The sequence below is a fragment of the Vulpes vulpes genome, chromosome 16 (assembly GCF_048418805.1).
Source record: "Vulpes vulpes isolate BD-2025 chromosome 16, VulVul3, whole genome shotgun sequence".
NCBI classification, from domain to species: domain Eukaryota; kingdom Metazoa; phylum Chordata; class Mammalia; order Carnivora; family Canidae; genus Vulpes; species Vulpes vulpes.
The window spans coordinates 63,687,846-63,713,874 of record NC_132795.1 but is presented as its reverse complement, the minus strand read 5'-3'; the positions used below and the strand labels follow the sequence as shown (position 1 = coordinate 63,713,874).

At 38.4% G+C, this 26,029-nt stretch overlaps 1 protein-coding gene across 13 annotated transcripts in view; it reads left to right on the top strand.

The window, feature by feature from the left end:
• Positions 1-25,181, top strand: part of LIMS1 (LIM zinc finger domain containing 1) — a 148,236-nt gene extending 123,055 nt beyond the window's left edge. For 7 of the 13 annotated variants that reach the window (XM_072742580.1, XM_072742585.1, XM_072742583.1 and 4 more), the window contains 8 exons: positions 13,391-13,457; positions 14,526-14,646; positions 15,175-15,324; positions 16,687-16,837; positions 17,340-17,432; positions 18,209-18,257; positions 20,007-20,082; positions 22,422-25,181. In XM_072742580.1, the coding sequence (XP_072598681.1) occupies positions 13,391-13,457; positions 14,526-14,646; positions 15,175-15,324; positions 16,687-16,837; positions 17,340-17,432; positions 18,209-18,257; positions 20,007-20,082; positions 22,422-22,536 (822 nt within the window). In that variant the 3' untranslated portion in view covers positions 22,537-25,181. Of the gene's footprint in view, positions 1-13,390; positions 13,458-14,525; positions 14,647-15,174; positions 15,325-16,686; positions 16,838-17,339; positions 17,433-18,208; positions 18,258-20,006; positions 20,083-20,269; positions 20,463-22,421 lie in introns of all 13 variants that reach the window. The other 6 variants (XM_072742587.1, XM_072742582.1, XM_026010896.2 and 3 more) reach the window with 1 other exon arrangement.
• Positions 25,182-26,029: the final 848 nt, after the last annotated feature.

Sequence of the window (26,029 nt, the reverse complement as noted above, 5' to 3'; positions counted from 1 at the left end):
GTAGGGCTCAAACTCACAACCCTGAGATCAAGAGTCACATGCTTCCCCAACTGAGACAACCAGGTACCCCTCAAATTCTTGTTCTTGATTCTCCTGTGTTACCTCATGGTGTCTGTACTTCCTTTGTATTTCTTCTTACCGTCACTGAAACCCCTTCTCACAGAATATGTCTATTTAAGGGGCTAGTCTATGGAGGCGTGTGTGTGTGTGTGTGTGTGTGTGTGTGTGTGCCCCCAGTTAGATAGTATACTTTTACCAGCTTATTCCTTACATACTTATATATGTGTGTCTCTCTACAATAATATACATACATAGAATTATGGTATAGCCAGAAATGGCTGCTCTTTGATTTCTTCTTTGCCTAGCACATTTTTTAATTTCCCTCTTTTAAAAGCCATTCCTGAGGAAGGAAAGGTAATTTTTAACAGTCATTAGTTAAGTCAATTGTTTGCCGCTCAGACCACATTTTCCCATAGAAACAATGCCTCCTGAGAGACAGGTTTCCAGCCCAGCCTGCAGAAAAGCTATTAAGCCCATCATATGCACATAACATATAAAACTATCCTGTATATAATAAAATAACAGCTTTAAGAGATTTGATTAGGGAGCACTATTTTATTCACCCGAACATATTTTTGAGCTCCTGCTGTATCCTAGAAGCTGCATTCCCCACTATAAAAACCCTAGCAAGAGGAACAGGAATTCTGGTTCTCTTTGCTTTCATTTCTTCCTCTTTCCCTGGGCAGGGAGATCTCTTTTTCTGTCAAAGGTCATGGCGTTGAGCTGGGAATGGCAAGTGACAGTCAAGAGAGGCACAGTAGGAGGGAGGCAGGGAGGCAGCTGGAGCAGGGGCTACACCTCTTGGCATCAAGGTGACAGGTCCCCCTGAAGACTGTGGGAGAGGCTGCCAGTGATAATGAGGAGAGTGACAGATTCCTGAAGAAGAAAAGGAAATCTCTAGGGGTCTGGGCAGCAGGGAGAGAAAGGGAGCAGGGGCAAGAAGAAGGGTGGTCCTCAGTCGGGAGTAAAAGGACAAGACCTGCTGCTGTGTCTTGATGAAACACTTAGGTTCTCAGGTCAGCACAGCAGAGGCGTGCCAGACTATGGCAAGGGAGGAGGTGACTTAAGAGAGTCAGGAGTCTGGGATCCCTGGGTGGCGCAGCGGTTTAGCGCCTGCCTTTGGCCTGGGGCGCGATCCTGGAGACCCGGATTGAGTCCCACATCGGGCTCCCGGTGCATGGAGCCTGCTTCTCCCTCTGCCTGTGTCCCTGCCTCTCTCTCTCTCTGTGACTATCATAAATAAATAAAAATTAAAAAAAAAAAAAGAGAGTCAGGAGTCTGCCTCCTGAGGAAATGAGCCTTCATACTCTGTCAATCCCAACCTTATCCCTACGTTTTTCCCCCACTCTAGGCCCACAGAGGTTGAAAAGTTCCTGTAACACAGCAGATCTATGACACAAATGGGATTAGAACTTAGTTTGGTTACTAATGCCCAATACGGTATTCTTTCCCTTGAATATTCTTTTCAAATCTAAGATTTTTTTTTAAATTTTATTTATTTATTCATGAGAGACACATACAGAGCAAGAGATTGAGGCAAAGACATAGGCAGAGGGAGGAGCAGGCTCAATGTGAGGAGCCTGATGCAGGACTAAGTCCTCGATTCCAGGATCAGGACCTGAGCTGAAGGCGGCGCTCAATCACTGAGCCATCCAGGTGTCTCAAATCTAAGATATTTTTATTAAAGTGGGTAGTTATGGCAGAAGCCTTAGGAGAGAGTCCAGAGGAGCAAAAAAAGGACCCTAAAGAGAAAGACAGAGTTTGTGTTTCCAAACATTAATTCCATATTATATGGTCGGTTTGCCGAGCACTTTGGAATTTATAATGTTGTCAAGCACGATCACCTCCTAAGGTCCTGGTTCTTCATCTGCAGCCTATCAGCTGCCAGGCCACTTGTGCTTAGTCAGAGGGAAAGCTCTGTGAGAGCTTTTGGCAGAACAGAATAAAGCATGACTCACACTTGTCCTCCTGCCCACCTCTTACTCCTCTTTACTTGTGGACTATAAATATGCTCCCTGGATCTGTCTGATACTATTCCAGAATGTTACGAATACTTAGAACTTGTCTATTAATGGGCTGTTGCCCAGGTTAAGGTCCTTGGGATCCTGAGGAAGATTGCTATTTTAGCTATGCTTATCATCAAACCCCATTTCCAAGGCCAGGAATTTGTAAACCTGCACGTGGAAAATCCAGCCTTTCCTTTGGTTGAATGATATTAGAGAGAAAGCTATCCAAGGCTTCCAAGAAATAGTCTATATTTTCAGTTATTGAAAAGGAAGCCCCCAAATTTACCTGGCTTGCTTTTCCATGTGAGACACAACGTACCTACTTCAGTCTTGCTGTATCTAATAATAGCAAATGTGGGGTGGCTGGGTGGCCCAGTCAGTTAAATGACCAACTCTTGATTTTGACTCGGGTTATGATCTCAGCATCATAAGATCAGGCTCATGTCAAGCTCCATGCTCGGGAGTCTGCTTGTCGCTCTTCCTCTGCTCCTCCCCTGACTCAGCTCTCACTCTGTCTCTGAATAAATAAAATCCTTTAAAAAACTAATAGTAAATGTGTCCTTTCCACTCTACAGCTTTGATATTGCTTTTGTCTTATTATTAAAACATCATCTTTCCCTTATTTCCATAGTCCCTACTCTTTTCTCCATAGGATTAGTTCTGAAGACTTCTACGTGGGTTCTCTGCACTTACTTCCCCTTGAAAATGGGATTCACTTTTACTGTGGAATTTCTGATAGTTTGGATCAGATGGCCAGGATGCTCCTCCCTATGGCCCTGAAGGCAAATCTAGCATTACACTAGTTTCCTACCCACTCACAAAGATGTTTGTCTGGAGGTAAGCTGACTGAGCTCAGCTATTTCTGGCTCATCTGCAGCTCCTCTTAAGCATGAGTTAGCAGCATCCAGGTTTATTACCTGCATTGGCTCCTTAACTCAAGGTGAACTTCAGTCCCACCAGATCATGTGGTTCAGCTAGTGAACTTAAAGTTTGCCATCAAGACTGTAATCCATCACCACCGAAGAATAAAAAGTTGGTCTCATGTTCTTGGGCTCCACAGCTTCTGTCATCAATGACCGCTTTACCCAGGGTGTTTTTATTACAAGACCACATCAGTCATGTTCTCAGGACACTCCCATCTGTCTCACTTCGGTTTATCTTCTTTAAGTACACACAGCATTTTGTTTATATCTTTAGTTTGGAGAGCATTGCACATGTTTCTTTATATGTTTATCTTCTTTCCCTCTAACTTTAAATACCTTGGTGTCGGGACTGTCTCATTAATTTGGTATTTCTATCGTTTGTTTTACAGTATTTGATGACTACTAGGTGCTTAATAAATACAATCCCGTGTATACGGTACTTGGATAGTAAAGATGGCAAGATAAAATGCTAATATACCCACTAGGAGCCAGGGCAGACATTTTCTAACATACACTTCAAAATCTTGGTACACTTTACTCATTTACCCATCGTTCATCTCATGAAGATTGTCCAGGCTTTGTTATCCAGAGTGGTGGATGAAAGAAATGAATTCTTAAATAGAAACAAAGGAGATTTCAGTTTTGAGTAGAAGCCTGGGCCATGATGTATTTTCAGTACCATATGTGGACCGCTGACTTGATATGTTAGTTCAGGCCAGTGTGATAGTATTGAATAAACACACTTTTTGTTTAAAACCTACAGAAAAGGGATACCTGGGTGGCTCAGCCGTTGAGCGTCTGCCTTTGGCCCAGGGCGTGATCCTAGAGTCCTGGGATTGAGTTCCACATCAGGCTCCCTGCATGGAGTCTGCTTCTCCCTCTGCCTGTGTCTCTGCCTCTCTGCCTCTCTGCCTCTCTCTCTCTCTCTCTCTCTCTTTCTCTCTCTCTCTCTCTCTCTGTGTCTCTCATGGATAAATAAATAAAAATCTTTTTTTTTTTAAATTAACTTTTATTGGTGTTCAATTTACCAACATACAGAAAAACACCCAGTGCTCATCCCGTCAAGTGTCCCCCTCAGTGCCCGTCACCCATTCCCCTCCAACACCCGCCCTCCTCCCCTTCCACCACCCCTAGTTCATTACCCCGAGTTAGGAGTCTTTATGTTCTGTCTCCCTTCCTGATATTTCCCAACATTTCTTTTCCCTTCCTTTATATTCCCTTTCACTATTATTCATATTCCCCAAATGAATGAGAACATACACTGTTTGTCCTTCTCCGATTGACTTATTTCACTCAGCATAATACCCTCCAGTTCCATCCACGTTGAAGCAAATGGTGGGTATTTGTCGTTTCTAATTGCTGAGTAATAAAACCTACAGAAAAGTTGAAAGAATAATACAATGAGTATCATGTGCCCTTGTGCATCTCACACACACACCCTCCACACCCATCTCCTGCCAAATTATTTGAAAGTAGTTTATAGACATATAACACTAAATGCAATTACTTTTAATTTTTGTGTGTTTTGCAGAGGAGGTATAATGGAAGAGTCATAGTGAAGAATGATCTTTGAGAGGATACTGACCTTACCAAAATCTTCTGTTATTGAGTAATATGTTATATCTAGTTGGGATTTTAATATAATCACTTCTGATACTTAGAGTACTATTTCTTGTATTAAAAGCTCCCTTCCTCCCAGTTTGTTTAAATGACTCAAGTAACTTTAAACTCAATCTCCAAGAGCATATATTAAATGGAAAAGAAAGCACAGGGCAGCCCTGGTGGCGCAGCGGTTTAGCGCTGCCTGCACCCCGCGGCGTGATCCTGGAGACCTGGGATCGAGTCCCACATCAGGATCTCTGCGTGGAGCCTGCTTCTCTCTCTGTGTGTGTGTCTCAATAAATAAATAAAATCTTTAAAAAAAAAAAAAAAGGAAAAGAAAGCACAATTCTCTCTTTGTATACGGACTGGACTTAATGACTCACTTCTGACGGGGCTATAGAAAGGGTAACATAGATGCACCTGGGTGGCTCAGTCAGCTAAGTGTCTGCCTTCAGCTCAGGTGGTGATCCCAGGATCTTGGGATCGAACCCCACGTTAGGCTCCCTGCTCAGATGGTGTCTGCTTCTCCCTCTGCCTCTCCCCCTGGTTTGTACTCTCTTTTTCTCTCTCTCTCTCTTTCTCTCTCTCTCAGATAAATAAAATCTTAAAAAAAAAAAAATAGAGGAGGTATAAAGTAGTAACTTTGCAGTGGCAAAACCTAGCAGATAACCGTCCCAACCAAGTGATCAAGGTTCACATGACCATTAAGAAATCCTGTTGAGATTATGTACTCCCCAGTATGATGCAAGAAATAGAGCACATTAAACTTCTGTGGTATTATCCCTCCAGATCTGTGACTTCAGCCTAATCAGGAGACAAACCCATAATGAGGAGCACTCTATAAAACAGCTGACCAGCACCCTTTAAAAATGTCAAGGTCATGTAAGACAGTGCAAGACTGAGGAACTCTCACAGATTGGAGATGACCAAAGAACTTCAATCTGTCAGACATCCTTGAGATTTTCCACAAGAGTTGTTAATTCATCCTTTATTCACCATTTAATAATATTTATAATATTCATTAGGCAGTTACAATGTGTCAGGCAGCCCATGTTACATTCTAGGAGTAGAATGATGAGCAAGCTGGCTAGAGTCTTAAGGAACTTACCCTACTCTAGGTTAAACTGGACTGCCCAAGATTGAATCATTAAAAGATATGAAAACTTCACAGTATTATAGACTGTTTGGTAATAGGGAGAAGTTAAATCTACCTGAGCACAGATTTTCCCCCCCAGAATCTCCTGAAAACTAGAATAGGATGATGTTTATAGTGTTTCAGCAGAGTGCCTGCTACTTGGTAAAAGAGCTTAATAAATGGAAGATAGTTGTTTTTAGAAAACAATCATGATGTAATTTTACAGGTTGTCAGCATGCACATCTGCAACAGCTTCTAGCCTAGTGTCTTGCCTTTAGAGGGTCCCCTGACTGAGAGAAGAAGCTGCCAGTGAAGCCGGTATCCTAGGATTTCTCAGGAAACATGTATCCATAATTAGTCTGTTTCAGGACCTCAGCATTTTTTCAGATTTGTGCAGTGGGTGCAGAGGGTGAATTGTCTTTATTGGTACATGGTCAAAAAAGGAACCTAGTAATTCAGGGTTCCACACGCAATAGAATTACCTCTTCATCTGTGTTCAGATGGCCAATTCTCAAGTTCACAGTGTGTGTTGGCAGAGAAGCCAGGGGACCTTTCAATCATGATTTTTAAGTTCTTAATAGAAACCCACAAGATAATATAAGACCTCTAGGTTATATTCTCTATTGGTCTGCCTAAGAGAGGTGATGGATACAGAAGCAGCAGCACAGATTTTAGCGTCTGACAGCTGGGGAATGAATCCCAGCAATGCTGGCTTTGCAAGTTATTTAACATTTTTGAATTTCAGTTTTCTCTAACAAGATAATTACAAGGTAGCATGTACAGTACCTAGTAAATTAGCTCACTCCCTAGTACCACTTCCCAGTGAGTACTGCTCAAATAAAGTAACGCTTGCACACACTAAACCAGGCTTCCTCAAGCAGCAGCACTGTTGACATTTTGAGCTGGATAATTCTTTGTTTGAGAGGCTGTCCTGTGCATTGTAGAATGTTTAAAAATACCACTCTACCCACTAGATTCCCCACTTGTGACAACTAAAAGTTTCTCTTTACATTGCCAAATATCCATTGGGGAGCTAACTCACCCTCAGCTGAGATCCACTAAATGAGTGTGTCCCTTTGAGGAGGTTATGAACTTCACTATGGTAATACCAAGTCCATTTTAGGTGGGCATGTTTCCCAGGTTGTTTAGACGATACCCTCATTAAACAAAACCCTTTTTCTGTCTCTAAGAACTTGACTGCACTTAGAGTTAGTTCCTGTGCCATAAATTTAATTAAAAAGTATTTCTAAACAGATTTCACTTAAAAAGACCTTCCAGAAAGCCTAATCTTCTGGTTTAAATAGGCACAAGGAAAGATAAGTATACCATTCTTGGATAGTCATCACTCAACTATTCATAATGAAAATATCATTCTCAGCAAAGCAAGGTATACTATTTATGTGGTAATTAGAACAGGTTCCACAAACAAATTTATTTTTCTCTTTTCAAATGCCCTACTTCTGCATTTTAATTTTAAACAACTTTTAAGTATTATTGATTCTATCTTTTAGTTTTGTCTGTATCAGCAGGTAGTGATCAGGGTAGTAATAAAAACGAGGAACACGTTAGAACAGTCAGTGTCACAGTGGTAGTGCTTTCCAACACTAGCACCAAGAGTTGAGGTGCTGTTTCTTGTTTCATGTGAGTCTCTTGAGAGTAAGGTCACCTCATTTGTCTTACTTCACAGTCCTTCGCCTTGCCTAGAATGTAGTACGTTATATGTGGACAAATGACCTATAGTTGCTGATTTTAAAAGACTTGTGAGTTACATTAATATTTTTATTTCCGAAATAACTAAACCTCTGTTATGAGTGAGGTTACAAACTTCGCTCTTTTGATTCCCACATGAACCCTGCAAATTAGGTATTTTTATTCCCAACTTACATGTGGCTATGAGAGGCTCAGAGGCCTTGCCCATAGTTAACTAGTGGGGATGTGGTCAGATCAGGACTTTTTTAAAAAATATTTTATGTATTTATTCATGAGAAACACAGAGAGAGAGGCAGAGACACAGGCAGAGGCAGAAGCAGGCTCCATGCAGGGAGCTGGACGTGGGACTCGATCCCAGGTCTCCAGGATCAGGCCCTAGACTGAAGGCGGTGTTAAACCACTGAACCACCCGGGCTGCCCCAGATCAGGATTTTATCTCACACTTGCCTGTCTGCTCAAGGATGATGCCCTGACTCTCCAAAACTGAAATGGTTTCCTAGGACTGAGAAATAATGGTCCCTTATATGTGGCCATGACTATTGCTTCATTCATTCAGTAAATATTATGGAAAGCTTACAACGCACTGTGTGACAGGCGTGTAGACCACACTGCGCCCTAGTCCTAGGAGTGAATACAGTTTTCACAATGATTTGGGTAGAACTAAGGTGGCTTCCATGGTACTTTCCTCATTTTCAGACCAGGAAAATTTAGAAGGGTTGGATAAATGTATGAGTTATATATGATTAGTGATCTTTGAATTGGTATTGTAGTTAGCTTCAAAGGGAAATCTCTTTCCATCAGTGCTGGTTTTCATGAGTTGCTAGTAGCTCCAATCATCCTCCAGTACATATGAAGAAATATAGGTAAAAGACCAAGTCAGCGGTGGCATGAGAAGGCTGTTTAAATGCCATTTCTGGGGCAGGGGCAGGGCTGGGAATACCTATGGAGACCAGAGGCCCTGACATCGACTATATATAGCCACTGTAATGACTCCTAAATCTAACTTTGTGACATCTTGGAGTATCTCCAGTAAAAGGATCATCTTAATATTTCCCCTTTGAAGATACTTTTGTAAATAAAATGGAACCAACAGTTAAAGAGAGATATAATTTCAGAAACATTACAAATCCCAGTAGATTGAACTAAGGACTAGGAATGTGGTGTGCAGCCTTTTTCAGTTCAGCATAGTACACATTTAGGGGCTAGGTTCTTTGTTAATACTTCAGATTCCTTTCTCTCTCTCTTTAGTTTGAATTTCCCAGATGCGTCCTTTTTTCCCTATCACAAAATGCATAACAGGAAAGGCCAATTTATGATGAATGATTTAGTGGAAAGAGGGTTTACAAAGAGATTTCTTCACTCATTTCCTCTTATACAGAATCATAATTACTCAGGAAGGCTGAACCCTGAGAAGGGAGGTCTGGTGGAGAGGAAACTTTCCAACCAGAGGAGGTGCTTGTCTGCTGACCCACTCACTTCAAAACCATTGACGACAAACCAGTACAAATCACCAAGTGAAGATCGTCAGCGTTTGCTTGCACTTGCCTTGAAATGAGACAAGTTTCTAATTCTGAGCTTTCTTTAAAGCAGCAGGATCTCCCCACCCTCAAAGAGAATCTTCACAGAACTCAAAACAGTACAGAGCAGAGCTATTTTTGGTTCATCCTCCTCCATACTGAACAATCCCTGTTCCTTGCAGGTGGCAACAACCAGAGTTCTTAGACATTCTGTATGAGTAAGCACACTTCAGGATATGCAAGGGGTTTGGAATATGGATGGTTTCCAGAGAATCTATTCCTGGATCCTTGTATCTTGGTTTCAGGGAACTAAATTTCTGAAGTCTTCTGAAAGTTAATTTGTCTGATAATATATTTATATTCACAGTAGCACTTACTTCTCTCACTTCACAAGAGAAAGGAATCTCAAATCTTACTATGAATAATTGCTCCAGGACACGAATCAGAAGACATTAGTCACGTGTCCTCAAAGTTGTAAGCCTTCCAGTCTTTCCCTACCTTATGAATTTTCTTGTTAAGGATAAAGCCTGGAACTGTGTTGGATGTTCTATATTCAGAATTGTGGCAGATTTGGAAATGTGGGGAGTAATCATGAGAACTTCCTTTTAAGACTCTGCCTTTTTCATTCCTAATCAAAAGGATTCATTCTTTTTCTTTAGTTTTATTGAAATTTACTCAACAGACAGCATTGTGTAAGTTTAAGGTATACAACATGATGATTTGATATATGTGCATATTGTGAAATGATAACCACAGTAAGGTTAGTCAACACATCCATCACCTCATGTAATTATCGTGTGTATGTATTTGTGTGGTGAGAACATTTAAGATCCACTCTCTTAGCAGACTTCAAGTCTTCCATACAGTATTGTTAACTATATCTGTACATTAGATCCCCAGAACTTACTTATTTTATAACTAGAAGCTTGCCTGTGGCTTGCTTTTTGCTTGCCTGTGGCTTTGGCAAAGTTGTTTAACCTCTCAGTGCCTCGTGAGAGTCACAAGCCTCTTCTGTTTTGGCTGTTTGTTCTGGCTTTTAACATAAACTCATCATGTTTATAATTTCTTACCACTGCTCTTTCTGCTTTGCTCTTATAGGATTCTCCCTTTAAAAGGATGAGTCCTGTAGTATAAATATACAGAGGAATACCATTCAGCCATAAAAAAGGGAATCCTGCTATTTCCTTGCCTGACATTTCCCCATTTCCCCCATCCCACCAGACCCCAGTAACTACCAGTCTATTCACTGTTTCTGTGATTTGGCATTTTTAGATTCCACACATAAGTGAGATCACACAGTATTGGTCTTTCTCTGCCTGACTTCTTTATTTCAGCATAATGGCATGCAGTTCTGTCCATGTTTTTGCAAATAGCAGGATTCCCTTTTTTATGGCTGAATGGTATTCCTCTGTATATTTATACTACAGGACTCATCCTTTTAAAGGGAGAATCCTATAAGAGCAAAGCAGAAAGAGCAGTGGTAAGAAATTATAAACATGATGAGTTTATGTTAAAAGCCAGAACAAACAGCCAAAACAGAAGAGGCTTGTGACTCTCACGAGGCACTGAGAGGTTAAACAACTTTGCCAAAGCCACACAGCCAGTGGTTCAGCCAGAATTTAAACTCGGGCCTTTCGGATCCATGGTCAGTGTTCTTAACTGCTACACTATGCTACCTATTTGAATCACATCTTAAAAGACTTACTCGAGGGGCGCCTGGGTGGCTCCGGTGGTTAAGCATCCAATTATTGGTTTTGGCTCAGGTCATGATCTCAGGGTTGTGGGATCAAGCACCATTTCAGGCTCCATACTTAGTGGGGAGTCTGCTTGCGATTCTCTCCCTCTCCCCCTGCTCCTCCCCTGCCCACTCCCTCTCTCTCTAAAATAAATAAATAAATCTTTAAAAAAAAAAAAAAAGACTTTGGGTGCCTGGGTGGCTTAGTCAGTTAAACCAGAATCCACTTCCAGGTGTTTTGAAGGGGGGGCGGGGAGGAGGGTGTGTGCGCTAGGGATGGGGAAGAAATGCTCAAAGGAGTAACACAAGGTCCCAGAACTGAAATAAATGAGTTTTTGAAGGGAAATTTCCAGAAAACCTACAAGCTATCAATAACAAGAATCACATCAGATTTCTAACAATACAAATGATCAGAAAATGGGGACGCCTGGGTGGCTCAGCAGTTGAGCATCTGCCTTTGGCGCAGGTCATGATCTCAGGGTCCCAGAATCCAACCCAATGTCCAGCTTCTGTGCTCAGCAAGGAGTCTACTTCTCCCTCTCTCTCTGTCCCTCCTCCCTCCTTGTGCTTTCTCCCTCTCTCTAAAATAAATAAATAAATAATTTTTTGAAAAGAAAAGAAAAAGACTTATTCAAATTACAACTGATCCTGATTTTGTCTACCTTCTGCCAGTAAATATAATATATATACTGACTGCTGGATTCATTTTGTTTTTATTTGAAACAATATATGTCTCCCCCTTTCGTTAAATACAAACTAAAAGTTGAGTGTTCCTTTTCTTTCTTTTTTTATTAAACATTGTTTTAATGGGTCTCCAAATTCTGTGACAGATCTTTGGCCAAGTTGTTTCCATTAAAAATTACTGATTTTAAAAACTGTAATAAAACTGCCACACAAACACACACACACACACACACACACACTCTCTCTCTCCTTTCCTTCTAAAGATGTTGTGATGCATTATTATCATTAACCAGTCTTTTGCTATTAAATGTAAGTGGCCAGTTGACACAAACAATTTTGAGCCTTGGTCTTTCACCACACTGGGGTGGGTGGTAAACAATTTATTGTTTCCGACTAAATCAATGGAGTTGATTCTGAGTCTATATTTTAATAGTTTTGACTACTGCTAAAAGCAAAACATGAGATTTCTACATATATATGTAATATATATCCAGTAAAGGAACATATCTGCTTCATAAATAACTCCTGCTTGGGGCTATACACAGTGCAATATGACACAGGATTGGCTAATACAGCAATAAACATATCAATGTATTACCACCTGTTTGTAACTTTTAAAAACAGATTCATTAAATGTATCAGAGCTTATTCGCTTGAATTTCAAAATGAAGTAAGCCTTTTTCTGGCACAAAATCTGCTTTGCAGGTCTGCCAATTAATTATAGCTGAGTAGGTTCAATAAATTGAGCAAATCTCCAGCTAATTTCCATGATTGAGCAAACTGAGTTGACTATTGATACATCATTAAAAATATATTTTGATAGTTAAACAGCATGTGAAATATTTGACATACAACTTGCAAGGGGTTCGACGATTCAAAGGGTGACAGGATATAATTCTCATGACTTATTTATGTGAAGAGGGTAAAAGCAACCCCCAAAATAAAAATTAATATTGAACCCTGAGTCTTCCAGTGGTAGGTCATATTAATCCGTGGATACATGGAATAATTGTGAGAGGAAGAGGAGCCCTGCTCATCTCATTAAGATAGGCTTTTCAAGTAAATAGTGGAAAGTGAAATTTGCCATTTGTGATATATTCATGTTTTGGCCATTTGTGTATTAATAATCATTGTAGTGGTAACTTAATCCAGAAGAAAAAGAATGTTTTAGAGCCTTATGGGTTCATAAAGTAAAACAAAATGTAAAGTTTCATAACATTTTAATTGCCAAGAAGTATGGTAGGGTGATCCGTTGAAGACTTTAGTATAGGGGCGCCTGGATGGCTTAGCGGTTAAGTGTCTGCCTTCCACTCAGGTTGTGATCCCGGGTCTGGGGATCGAGTCCTGCATCAGGCTCCCCACAGGGAATCTGCTTCTCCCTCTGCCTATGTCTCTGTGTCTCTCATGAGTAAATAAAATCTTTTTTTAAAAAAGACTTTAGTATATAGTTTAGGGGAAAAATATCACACCAGGATTAAACTTTGGGGGAATGAAATGGAAATAGTTCAAGGAGAAAAGTGGAGGATAAAAATTTTTCCAACTATTAAAATAGAATATTTATTTTTTAAATCAGTTTTGGCCTCACTTTAAAATGTGTAAATCTAAAATATACTAGAATACCTACCATTTGTAAATATTTAAGCTTGTGGTACATTTCAGATATCAGCCAAAAAAAAAAAAAAGTGAGAAGGGGTTTGTGTGTATGTGCCTGTTTTCTCAGGAGAGGGGTCTACAGCTCTCAATTAGACTCTTCATGAGTCTGCAAGCCAGAAAAGAGTTAGCATCAGTAAAGGGAGGCCACTGGATTCTGGAGCCATACCAGGTGTCACCTCAGTTGTTTGGTGTATCTTTAGGGAAGGTACAAAAGTACATCTGCTTTTAAAACTCTCAGTAGAATTATAAATTCTTAGGGTAGAGCACTTAGTTCAAAAACAACTTTCCTATATGTCTCCACAGAATAATTATATTCATCCTGTGATTGTTTCATCTGTACAAATTGATGGTACTTTCTATTTCAGTTTGAAGGAAGGAAGTATTGTGAACATGACTTTCAGATGCTCTTTGCTCCTTGCTGTCATCAGTGTGGTAAGTTTTGCTGCTGAATGGCAAAGTAAAAAGTGAGTCTCAAAATTATGTCAGTGGTGAAAACGGTGTTGGGTGCTCATTATAAGTAGCATCCAGGTGCTTTATCAGTCCTTTGTTAATATATTAACATTAATATATAACAAACTGGGGATCCCTGGGTGGCTCAGCGGTTTAGCGCCTACCTTTGGCCCAGGGTGCAATCCTGGAGTCCCAGGATCAGGTCCCACGTTGGGCTCCCGGCATGGAGCCTGCTTCTCCCTCCTCCTGTGTCTCTGCCTCTTTCTCTCTCTCTCTGTCTATCATAAATAAATAAATAAATAAATAAATAAATAAATAAATAAATAAATCTTTAAATATATATATATATATATATGTATGTATACATATATAACAAACTGGAAGAGTGTCAAAACCCAGAGAGAAATGATTTTTAAGGACATCTACTATAAAGTTAGTTTTTGATTAAGATTTTTATCAGATGATCTTTTGAAATATGCCTGCCCCCTGTTAATTTAGCCTTTACCTACTCACTTTTGGGGTTGCCAAGAGAGAGGGAAAATATTGGAGGGGTGCTTTAGATGCTTAAGGATGGCTGTGTGTTATACAAGTGTTTAACTTGCTTGCATTTTAGCCACCTCACTGGTTGCTAACAATTCTACTAGAAGGTCTCCAGACATTGGAGAAACTGAGTAGAATGTTCTAAAATTTAGTGAAAGAAGAAATTAAGTATAGGTTTCAAGAAAATGTGCTGTGGATTTCAGTTTTCTCTGTCGGTAATGATCAGAAATAAAAGGCATTTAAGAGAACCCTGTATATCATTGGGAAAAGAGAAAACCAGATCCAGAGATGTGATAAGACAACCAGAAACTATGACTACAGAATCACAACCAGGGACACAGGTGAAAACAGCTTCCTCCTAATGCAGTGTTCACTGTGGCCAACACATACCTAGAAAGCCCTGAGTTGTGGAGAAAGTGTTAGACATATATTTTTTTTTCCGTGTCTTTTGCCTTAGTGCTTTTAGCAATAGGGTGCACACTGGATGTCCTTTGTGTTACTTTCCCACAGGTGAATTCATCATTGGCCGAGTGATCAAAGCCATGAATAACAGCTGGCATCCTGAGTGCTTCCGCTGTGACCTCTGCCAGGAAGTGCTGGCAGATATTGGGTTTGTCAAGAATGCTGGGAGGTAGGAGTTTTTCATCCTCATCAGGTGTGGTTGGAGAAGTAACTACTACAAGGCCATGCATGTTTTTCCCTGGGACTGAGACTCAAGACCTCAGTGTATCAGTTCGCCTGCTATCTCTTATGAGAGGACCCGAGAATTCTGTGTCCCTGGGCCAACAGAAGCAGGATAGGTACTTAAAATGGAGTTTCTTAAAGATCAATCAGTGGCTCAGTGGGTTGAGTGTCTGCCTTTGGCTCAGGTCAGGGTCCCAAGGTCCTGGGATATAGCCCTATGCCAAGCTCCCTGCTCACTGCAGAGCCTGCTTCTCCCTCTCCTTCTCCTTGCTGCTTTGCCTACTCCTGCTCTCTCTCTCTCTGTCAAGTAAATAAATAAAATCTCTAAAAAAAAAAAAACCAACATAAAAATGATTTATTTAACTCTTTTTCAGGGTGTATTTCTTTTTAATTATTAGATTATTAATAATTATTTAATTATTTAATTATTATTATTTTAAATTTAAGTTTCTAAAAAAGTTTTGGCTTTGTTTAGACATCTATGTCGCCCCTGTCATAATCGTGAGAAAGCCAGAGGCCTTGGAAAATACATCTGCCAGAAATGCCATGCCATCATTGATGAGCAGCCGCTGATATTCAAGAATGACCCTTACCATCCAGACCATTTCAACTGTGCCAATTGCGGGTATTGCTATTTGATTACATAAATAGTAGAAATAAAATGAAAAATCACATATTTCTGTATTTCTGTTACTCCAGCACACCCGATTGTTTTTCTCCAACTTGTAATCTAGAAAATTTTAGACCTATAAGAAGTCAAGAGAATAATATAAAAAATACCTATCATTGAGTTTCATCACTTAACATTTTACCACATTTGAGTGTGCTTAGCATACACTCCCCCCATGTGTATGTATATGTGTGTGTGTGTGTCAATAGTCAGTCAATAGTAAAATATCCTCAACTGCCCCCAAAACTATTTTTGATCACTGTGTTTTCTCAACACAGGACCAAAAAAAAAAAAAAAAACCCTCTTAAAAAGTCTTCTCTTTGTACCTACATAATTTTTTCAGTTGTAATAGAGTGTTATCTTAAAATATCCTAAGCTACTTTTATTTAATTTTGCTTTATTAGAAGGGAATTTTTTTCTTCAGAAACTCATGATAAATTATTAGGTTACAATTTTCTAAATTATCTAAAAATTTAATGGAAAGAGTTTAATATAATCAGTGTGAACGCACATGCTAAATTATTGCAAGGTGGAGAGAGATAAGGGTAAGCTAAAGATCAAGAAAACAACTTTGTGCTGTAAGTACAAAAAAATCACATCTTTTTTGTGATTATCAGTTTATATCTTATTTTCTTGCCTATTTCACTCTGTAAGTTTTCTTTTTTTTCTTTTTTTCTTTTTTCTTTTTTTACTCTGTGGAATTTTTCTCTGTTCATTTGTCATTAGCAGTTCTAAGGAATTACTTAAAACAGATGAAATGTAAACAAGTCCATTTGGCTAATTGGTGCCACCTCTGCCTAAATGTTTACTGATGAAGGAAACAGAAAATAATAGTGAACGTTAGCATTTGGAGGAGGAACGTTCTGGGCATTTCATTTGTTTATTTTCTGTTAACTGTTAACTCTTAATAACTTGCAACAATTGTTAGTAAATGGAACTAGTCTCTAACTAATCTCAGTTATTTTGATAGTATCACCGAGTCCATCCTGAACATTGTGATGATTCTCTTCCAGCTTTTTAAGAAAGACAGAGGGATTATAATGTGATAATAGACAAGGAAGTGATAAATATGATCAGTATCCAGACTTATTTGTACATTTTATCATCGTTGCATGATGATGTTTTGACAGGAATCTGAAACCCATTCAAGCCTATCAATTTAGGCTACTGTGAACAACACTGAGGGGAAAAAAGAAGGTTACAGGGATTGTTAGAATGAGTCTTCAAAAACCTGCTACAAAGTGTGTCAGCCACATTGGCTGCCTGTTTCTTCTCTCTCAGTAGTAGTATTTAGTTGGGTATCTTCCTCATGGACAGGAAGGAGCTGACAGCTGATGCCCGGGAGCTGAAGGGAGAACTGTACTGCCTGCCGTGCCATGATAAAATGGGAGTCCCCATCTGTGGCGCTTGTCGACGGCCCATTGAAGGGCGTGTGGTAAATGCCATGGGCAAGCAGTGGCATGTGGAGGTGAGTCTGAAATGGTGGAGGAGTAACCAGGACTTTTGAATTTCCATCATTCAGATGTGCTGACAAGTGTAGGAGATTCTGAAGATTAAATATGGACATTTTTGAGACAAATGACCTTGTAGAAAATTAACATAGAATACACACTGCTTTTGTGATCTCTCAGTAATGATACAGGATGTGCTCTTTTGTTCTTAAATCCTTCTTGAAGCAGGAAATGTCATGGTCCATATCCAACAGCCCCTCCCTTATAGATGCTACTAACATGTTGACCTCTTTTCTCATTCTGTGTTGTTTAAATAGGCCATGTCTTTAACCTGTCAGAACCTTAATTCAAGACACCTGAATTAAGACTGAACATGTCACAGGGGGAGCCCTGGCAAAGTGAAGTAACTACGTCAGACTTGCATGTGTCTTCCTTGAGGATAGTTTAACTTTGGAGTTTTACTTCATTAAATAAATAAAAGATGGCAATTCAAAAATGACCTCTAGCAATTTCTTTCAGCATTTTGTTTGTGCCAAGTGTGAAAAGCCATTTCTTGGACATCGCCATTATGAAAGGAAGGGCCTGGCCTATTGCGAAACCCACTATAACCAGGTATGGTTTGTACTCATTGGATACTAGATACACTTAGATGAATTTGAACTTAATATTTTAGCTACAAGGAAATCTCTTGGAAAATGTACATTGGACTGAGAGCTCTTCTTTTGACTTTTTATTTGGGAGATAATTTTAGACTCACAGGAAGATTGTAAAATAAAAATATAAAGAATACCTATGTACCTTTTACTTCGTCATTTGCATGTGTTTTTCTCTATAAAATGATACATTAATAAATGCACATATCTTTATATACAAATATATGTATTATATATGCACCTATGTTTTCTGAATTATTTGCTGATAAGTTCATCGTGGTCCTTTACCCCTAAATATGTCACTTTATATTTCCCAAGAATATGGAGTGCTCTTACATAATTGCAGTTAATCAGTATGGATATAATACTTTAGTATACTTATTCCAGTTTTGTCGCTTGTATCAGTAATGTCCTTGTATCATTTTTTTCCACTCCAGAGCTGGACCCTGTCTAGGGTTGTTATTTTCCTTTAGCTTCCTTAAATTTGGACCATTTCCAAAGCCTTCTTTTGTTTTTGATAGTGATGAAAAGTAAATTATTTTCACTGTAAAAAGCAAAAACTAGTCAGTGAACTTTACTAATTTTCTCTAGTACTGGTAAATTCTGGATCTAGGTAGCCAGCAATTTGTTTTAAATGGTAGAAAGAACAGAAATTATATTAAATTGTTTGATGTTATAAAACTTAGTTTAACACGTCTTGAATTTTTACCACTTTTTTTTTTTTTTCATTTTCAGCTATTTGGTGATGTTTGTTTCCACTGCAACCGTGTTATAGAGGGTGATGGTACGTGTCTGTAGGGATTTTTATATGGCATCATTTTGACACAAAAACACTTTGGTAATGTGAAAATTTAGCAGTCACTGCTGCTGTTTGGAATATAATCATTATCAGTTACTTTTTTTCTGTCTTTGGCATATTTCTCAAGTAATCCATAGCTGAGATGATAATACCCTAAGAGTTGGATATGTTACTCCTTTATGATAAATACTTTAGGGCAGTGCCATGGGATTGTTACGGTAGATATTGTGGGAACATTCGTGGCCAACCTTGAGATCTGTTTCTATTTCTATCCCCTGGAATTATATAACTTGGAAGCTGTAGGGCGGTGTTTATTAGGAACAGCTCAGTCTGCCATGGCAGTCAGCGAGAGTCACTTTAACCCTGCAGATGCTAAAACCTGGCAGTTTTCTATAGACATTTCTAGGCTGACCAGCCTTGTCCTGTGGTAATTAGGCAGGACTAATTAACTGGGACAAAACAGAAGCAGCTGTGTTTGCTAATAGTGGCTAGCACAATTCTGCTAGAAACTTCCTGGCAAAGTTTTAAACATTCTTGTTTGTAGCATGCTTCATGGTTCTCGTCAGAGAACCCAGCTTGGGAAATACTTTGCAAAACACTGCCCATGATGCAGTTTGTGAAAGCAGTAGTTCAGGAGAGCACTCTTCAGTGCTATAGAAAATAAAACTTAACTCCCTCCTATGAGGGGTAATTGTCAGGTGAGAGAAGCTGTCAAAGGAAGCTCGCTTCTTGTCAGCTTTGAGAGAAAAACTTCTACAGACAAATAAGTTAATGTCTGGGTTTTTTTTCTTAATATTTTACTTATTTGAGAGTGAGCAAGTGAGCGAGCACAAGCAGTGGCAGCGGCAGAGGGAGAAGCAGGCTGCCCACTGAGCAGGAGCCTGATACAGGGCCCCATCCCAGGACCCGGGGATCACGACCTGAGCCGAAGGCAAACACTTAACCAGCTGAGGCTACCTAGGCACCCCTGGATTTTTTTAAAAAAGATTTTATTTATTCATTCATGAGAGACAGAGAGAGAGAGAGGCAGAGACATAGGCAGAGGGAGAAGCAGGCTCCATGCAGGGAGCCCAATGTGGGATTTGATCCTAGGACTCCAGGACCACACCCTGGGCCGAAGGCAGGTGCTAAACCAGGGAGCCACCCAGGGATCCCCACCCCTGGATTTTTTAAATTACTTATCTAGTCCATATTTCTTTGTTGGGCCAGTGGCAGTCGGCATGGAAAGGTAATAGCAAGTGTGCTCGTAGGCAGGCCCTGTGCCAGAAAAGCTCATCTGAGTGACGTAATGCATGTTGAATATCTACCCCGTCATCTATGGGAGTGAGAGGCCCAGCTTTGGTGGGAAGACATGGTACATACCATTTATATACCCCAAGGGAAAGAAGAAAAATGTTAACTATAAATAAAGATTGAAAATGGTGATGGTAATCTTCCCTAAGATGAAGCCTACAGTCGTGGAAGACATAAGTGCTCCATTTTTTTTTAAATGTGGAAAATATAGCCTTAAATAAATTGATTTGATTGATTCAGTAAACATTAGCAGCACTAAACTTTTTAGTCATGTGATTCTTTTGTAAGAAAACCTCTTGAAAAAAGAAAAAAAAAGAAAACCTCTTGAGAACCTCTTCCACTCGTCATAGAAGCCACCTCAGCTCTCTTTGAGTTGAAAGTGTCAGCTCCGGTGCTTTCCATACCAATGTATGTGACCAGTTGTCTTTCCATTTCCTCTAGTGGTCTCTGCTCTGAATAAGGCCTGGTGTGTCAACTGTTTTGCCTGCTCGACCTGCAACACTAAATTAACACTCAAGTAAGTCTACAGTTTTGTCCAGTGTGAATCCTAAGACTGAACACGTTGGGGTAACATTCTTATAAAATACAATTTTTAGAAAGAGAATTGATTCCTTACTTTTTCAGTGTAGGCCTTCCGAAAGTAAAGGTTCTTCTTTTAATTGTTTTATGTTCTTTCTTCTATTCCTTCTTTGTTCTGCTCAAAGGGATAAGTTTGTTGAAATTGATCTAAAACCAGTCTGCAAACACTGTTATGAAAAAATGCCAGAAGAATTTAAGAGGCGACTTGCCAAACGGGAGAGAGAAGCAAAGGATAAGGAGAAGCAGAAAAAGAAAAAGCCAGTCTGTTTGTAAACTTTTCTGTCCCTTCTGTCATCACTTTCACTGCTTTCTTCTTTGGTTAGTTCTTTAGAGTATATTTTGTTCTGTTTTGGTCTTTTGCTTCTTTTGTTTCTTTTTGGCATGTATTTGTAGCTGTCAGAGATTGAAATACAAGTACTTGTCCCGTGTGGAGCTGGTCCTTTTGCTTAATTATTAAAATTGTTAAAGCCTACGTTAATAAATCCCCACCTACTACCAGCTTGTACTTATTTCCCTTAATCTGTCGACTCCCTCATCTCCTTGTTTAAATCACAACATGCTATAGATTTTTTTTTTTAACAAGTGGATTCAAATGGAAGAATTCCAGTCTTTAATAGATATTGGGAAAAGTTTTTAAAGTATTCTTCTCTGGTAATTACAGCTTTTAGAATCCTGGTTTTTGGTTTCTTTGCCAAAAATAATTTAATTGATAAATTCCAAGTGCCACATGTTCTAGGCTCTGTTAAATCCTCTCAGCATGTTTCGTATCTAAGCAAAGACCACTACTGTACATGATAAATCCATTGTCTTTGGTGTCTGTGTGCACTTTCATAGAGTGCTCATTGCTGCTGTTTATGAATTCATCTTCTTGATGTTTTCAAACCCTACTCTATTCCTGATTTTTATAGGAAATAATTCAGTCTTTGAAATTCTGCTGAATTACTAGCATGATTGTCCCATTGTTCCTTCTCAGTCACCATTGTGTTCCAAGCCCCAGAAGTTTTTTATTGGCATAGTTTTTGTTTCCTTCCATAAAGAGGAATTAAAATTCAAATGTAAAATTAAAACTGTTGAGATTTGCTTAGCAGTATCTCTGAAAGCAGTGATAATTTATTTCCTTTATCCAAAAAATGGCAGTTTTAATAGCTTTCTTGCTAAGAAGTCTTTGGGAGAAAATGAAAACTCAGGAATACTATTTAAATCAAACTGTCAGTGAAAAAATAACATCATTTGAATTTCTCTCAGCATTAATATCACTGTGAAAAACAGAAGGGAATAATTTCCATGTGATGCTTGAAAATAAAAGAGTTTTCATTTTATTAAATATTTGATTAGGAATTAACTTTGCTCTTTAAAATTGTATCACCTGATTTAATCATTTGCCATATAATAATGTACCACTAGATTTGTTCCAGAAATGCCACCTAAAAACAAGTTAAGAGAAGGCACAGGTTACAAGGTTGTATATTTCCTCCGTTCACAGCATAGGACCCTAGATTCCAACAATAATAAAAAATTGTAATTACCATTTGGAAATGCATAGCAGACAGTTAAGAAGCTGCCTGAAAACCTGGTCTCTCCAGAACTGTTTTACAAGTAAACTGATAATGTGTCTTGCTCTAGCTTTTAAAAAAAGAATTGAGTTCTCCGTACAGTTAACCATTCACAGAATGGAACCACAGGCAGTCTATTTCATTTCTGTTTCCAAAGAGTGACTAAAAACTGTCCTATGTCACCCCACCAACCTTTCTGTCAGATAGCCAATCAAAATAATCCATTGCAATTTAAGATTTCTTTGAAAGTTATTTTTGTTGTTGGAGATAGGAGGCAAACCATTTTATGCAAGGAAAGATGAAATCTCATAGCCTACCTCATTTAAAATATTAAGGTTATTTTGCCTTCAACAAAGAGAAGGTCATTCAAATTACAGAAATACAACCCTGGGCAATTTACATAGTACTTTCATGTGTGATTGATTTTACTTACCTAAATTATACTGACATTAGATGTCTTATATACATACATAGTACAGACCAAAATGTAATTATGTTTTGTATTATACAGATAGATGTATAAGATCAATTTATAAGGACTTTTTTCAAATGATATTGTAATTTTTTACATTTACTACAACGACAAAAGTTGAGATGAGAATTAGTTTTTTGCTCTGAATATCAATGTCATGTGTCTTCATTTACTTCAGTAAAATTACCTCACATTATTTATATATGTGTTGAATACATTTCTACTAATTTCCTTTATTGTTACTGTCTTTAGGAATAAATTTGTGGAGTTTGACATGAAGCCCGTCTGTAAGAAGTGCTATGAGAAATTTCCATTGGAGCTGAAGAAAAGACTTAAGAAACTAGCTGAGACCTTAGGAAGGAAATAACTTCCTTTATTTTTTTTCTCTCTTCTATGCAAATAAAAGAGATAACCAACATTACTTGACTTGATCCACCCTATTTAAAGCTGTATCTCAAAATAGTTGAGAGTAAAGAGGGCCTGTATGAATGAGTTTCTTCATTTCCTTCTCATTAAAAAAGAAAAAAACCTTGTGTAATCATATTTAAAACAGATGAAATCATGATTTGCTTTTGTTAATAACCCTTATAAACTTGTCAAAATGTAGACTATATTTAACAACAGACAACACATGGTTTAGATGTTAGATTTTAATTAAGGTCCAAAAAAAATTAGTTTAACTTTTAAAAATGAAAGTAGGGAGTCAACTTTCACATGAAAGATTAAAAAAAAAAGGAAACATTGTTTTACTTTGTATTCAAAAGATAAATAATTCAAATGTCCTGCTGCTAGGAAGGACATAAGGAAGAAAAATAACCAGTCAAGGAAAAGAACTCTTGTAGAATCCAAGTATGTTTACCAAACTAGTAGCTATAAGATGAGTACACACAATACTAAGACAAGAAACAAGTGTATTCAGAACTACTTGATTTCTTTTTTTTGTTGTTAAATGCAATAATTATGCTTGGTTTTATAATTTGTTCTCCTTGTGAACTTCTTCCTTCCTACAGTTATTTAACACAGTAGTTATAGCTAGCTAATAGTATGCCTTTCTAAATTTTGTGCAAAAAAAATTTATACTAGGCATTTGAAAATTCAGTATACTTTATGATATTGGAAGAAATGAAGTATTTTTTAACATATTATATAGCAAGTATGCTTCTAAGCTTAAGGTCAAAGATGTAGGTCTTAGAATAGGACACAAAATTAAAGTTTATGTAGCTTGGAATGTATCACTTAAAAACAAGTGAATGTATATGTATTGGTCTTACTGCCTTTATAACCATGCTAATGTCTATGCTTTATATGTAATCAAACTTGCCTTGTCTTAGAAAAACACATAGGTTTATTCAGGAATTCTAGCTATTTCATGCAATACCAAAAATAAGTGCATTGACTGAGATTTGTAAACCCAAAATCCTCTACCACAGCTATGGTGATACTTAATTTTTTATTTTCCCTCCTTTTTGTGGGTGATAATTAATTAATTTTTGTCATCTTGTCAAAAGAGAATGATACGGATAGATGTTTCAAGTTTTTCATTTCAAATCTTGTAATTGGATTTTATTTATTATAGGGAGGAGGTTAAAATGACACTTTTAAATTGGAAGGGGGATGTTTAAATGTCAATTTTAGGTCAAAAGTAGTAGATTATTCTACTTTATAAAAAGTGTTTTTATTTTATCTTGAAGTTTCTGGCCATTCTTTCTTGATAAACTTGTATGCAAACCAAATTTTGTGAATATTTGTTAAATGTTGCTGCTGCTGTGTTACCATTTACAAAAAAGTTCCCAACATAGACTTTTTAAGGAAGAAATTATTGGTTTCTAAAAAAAATTGCTGAAATGTCATTTTGCCATTAAAAAAAAAAAACTCAGGATGTACCACTCTGCCATTAAAATATTTGTATGCATGTATGTTTTTAAAATTTTGTGCATGCACTTTACAGAGTAAATTCTATTTCGGTTTTCTGATAATTTATAACCTATTACTTTTTAGTGTTCTTTTAGAATTCAAAGAATTATCAGCGATTGAAAATAATCAATATATAGTTTAAGACTGTATGTACTCAGAAGTTTAAAACAGTCTTTGCATTTGACAGTAAGAATCCAAATCCCTTCAGTGTGCCTTTGTCAGCTAATACATGACCAGCAAGGAAAACTTTGAAAGTATTTATTAAATACTCTGGATATAGACAAAATAGTGCAGGCTTTATAATTTGGGGTCTTGATGCTAAATTGTCAAATACCCCTAACACCAGAAATAAGGAACAGTAAAATAACCACTTACCCATATTCTCAACCGGTTTGAAGATGCCTGAACTGAGCTCAGCTGCTTTGTTTATGTATCTTATGTAGCCAGGCCTCTCCTGCAGCCCTGCTGCTGTCTGCTCATTCTTCTTTTAAAATACAAGTTAATATCTCCTGGAAGTTTGATGTGGTAAGCCTCTGCTACTTCAGGATATTTTGTCTAGATACAGTACTTTCTTCCCTGATAGGTGCATCATTGCAGCCCTGGGAAAGGAGGAGGAAGTCGAAAGGTTGTGGAATAGAAGACGGGCTTGGTTGAGCTCATAATATTTTTTTGTAGAGTTTTTCCTGGCTGTGGAAAAACTCAGGCTGGTAAGCATTTCTCTGCTTAAAGTCCTACAAGGCAATTTGAAATAATTCATTCTTCTTACCCAACTTCTAAGTGCTCTTTTTCTCACCAAGCCTAATATAATTGAGGGAAATGTCGGGGTGCTGGCTTAAGGCTGCACACTGACATCTGGATCATGTTCAAAGCCTTATTAACATTGTACCTAAAATGATAGGCCACTTTGCCTCACTTACTTGCCAAAATAGCCATTTCTAAGTTAAGGAAATTTTGAGGTAGTCTTAACAGCATTCTTGTATTTCATTTTAGATTGTAAGCTCAATGGCAGGGACACTATATTGTTAAATAAGCTTTTATATAGCAACCATTGCAGTATACTCTTGGTGCTTAATAAATGCTTATGATTATTAAGAATAATCCTATTGTGCATTGTTTCATTTGAAAGACTGAGGCATAGAACTACGAGAAGATAGGACTAACGTTTAAGAAAACCATCTTGGGGGATCCCTGGGTGGCACAGCGGTTTAGCGCCTGCCTTTGGCCCAGGGCGCGATCCTGGAGACCCGGGATCGAATCCCACGTCGGGCACCCGGTGCATGGAGCCTGCTTCTCCCTCTGCCTATGTCTCTGCCTCTCTCTCTCTGTGTGTGTGACTATCATAAATAAATAAAAATTAAAAAAAAAAAACCATCTTGGTGGGGTGCCTGGCTGGCTGGCTCATTTGGTGGAGCGTGCAACTCTTGATCTCAGGTTGTGAGTGCGAGCCCCATGTTGGGTGTAGAAATTACTTTTAAAAATAAAATCTCTAAGGGGCGCCTGGGTTACTCAGTCGGTTAAGTGTCCTACTCTTGGTTTCAGCTCAGGTCATGATCTCATGGCTTCTGAGATTGAGCTCTGAGTCGGACTCTGCGTTCAGTAGGGATCTACTTGAAAATTCTCTCCCTCTGTCCCCACCCCCTCACTCGCTGTCACTCTCTCTAAAATAAATCTTTACCAAAAAAAAAGAAAAAACTGTTTGAGAAACAACCTCAGTGTCCATCTAAGGATGAATGAATAAAGAAATTGTGGTGTGTATACACACACGCACATACACAAACTGGAATTTTATTCAGCCATAAAAAAGGAAATTTTGCCATTTGCAACGACACAGATGGAACTTGAGGGCTTTATGCTATGTAAAGCAAATCAGAAAGACAAGTATCATGTGATCTCACATATGGAATCTTAAACTTATCAGTAGAGAACAGATTGGTGATTGCCAGAAG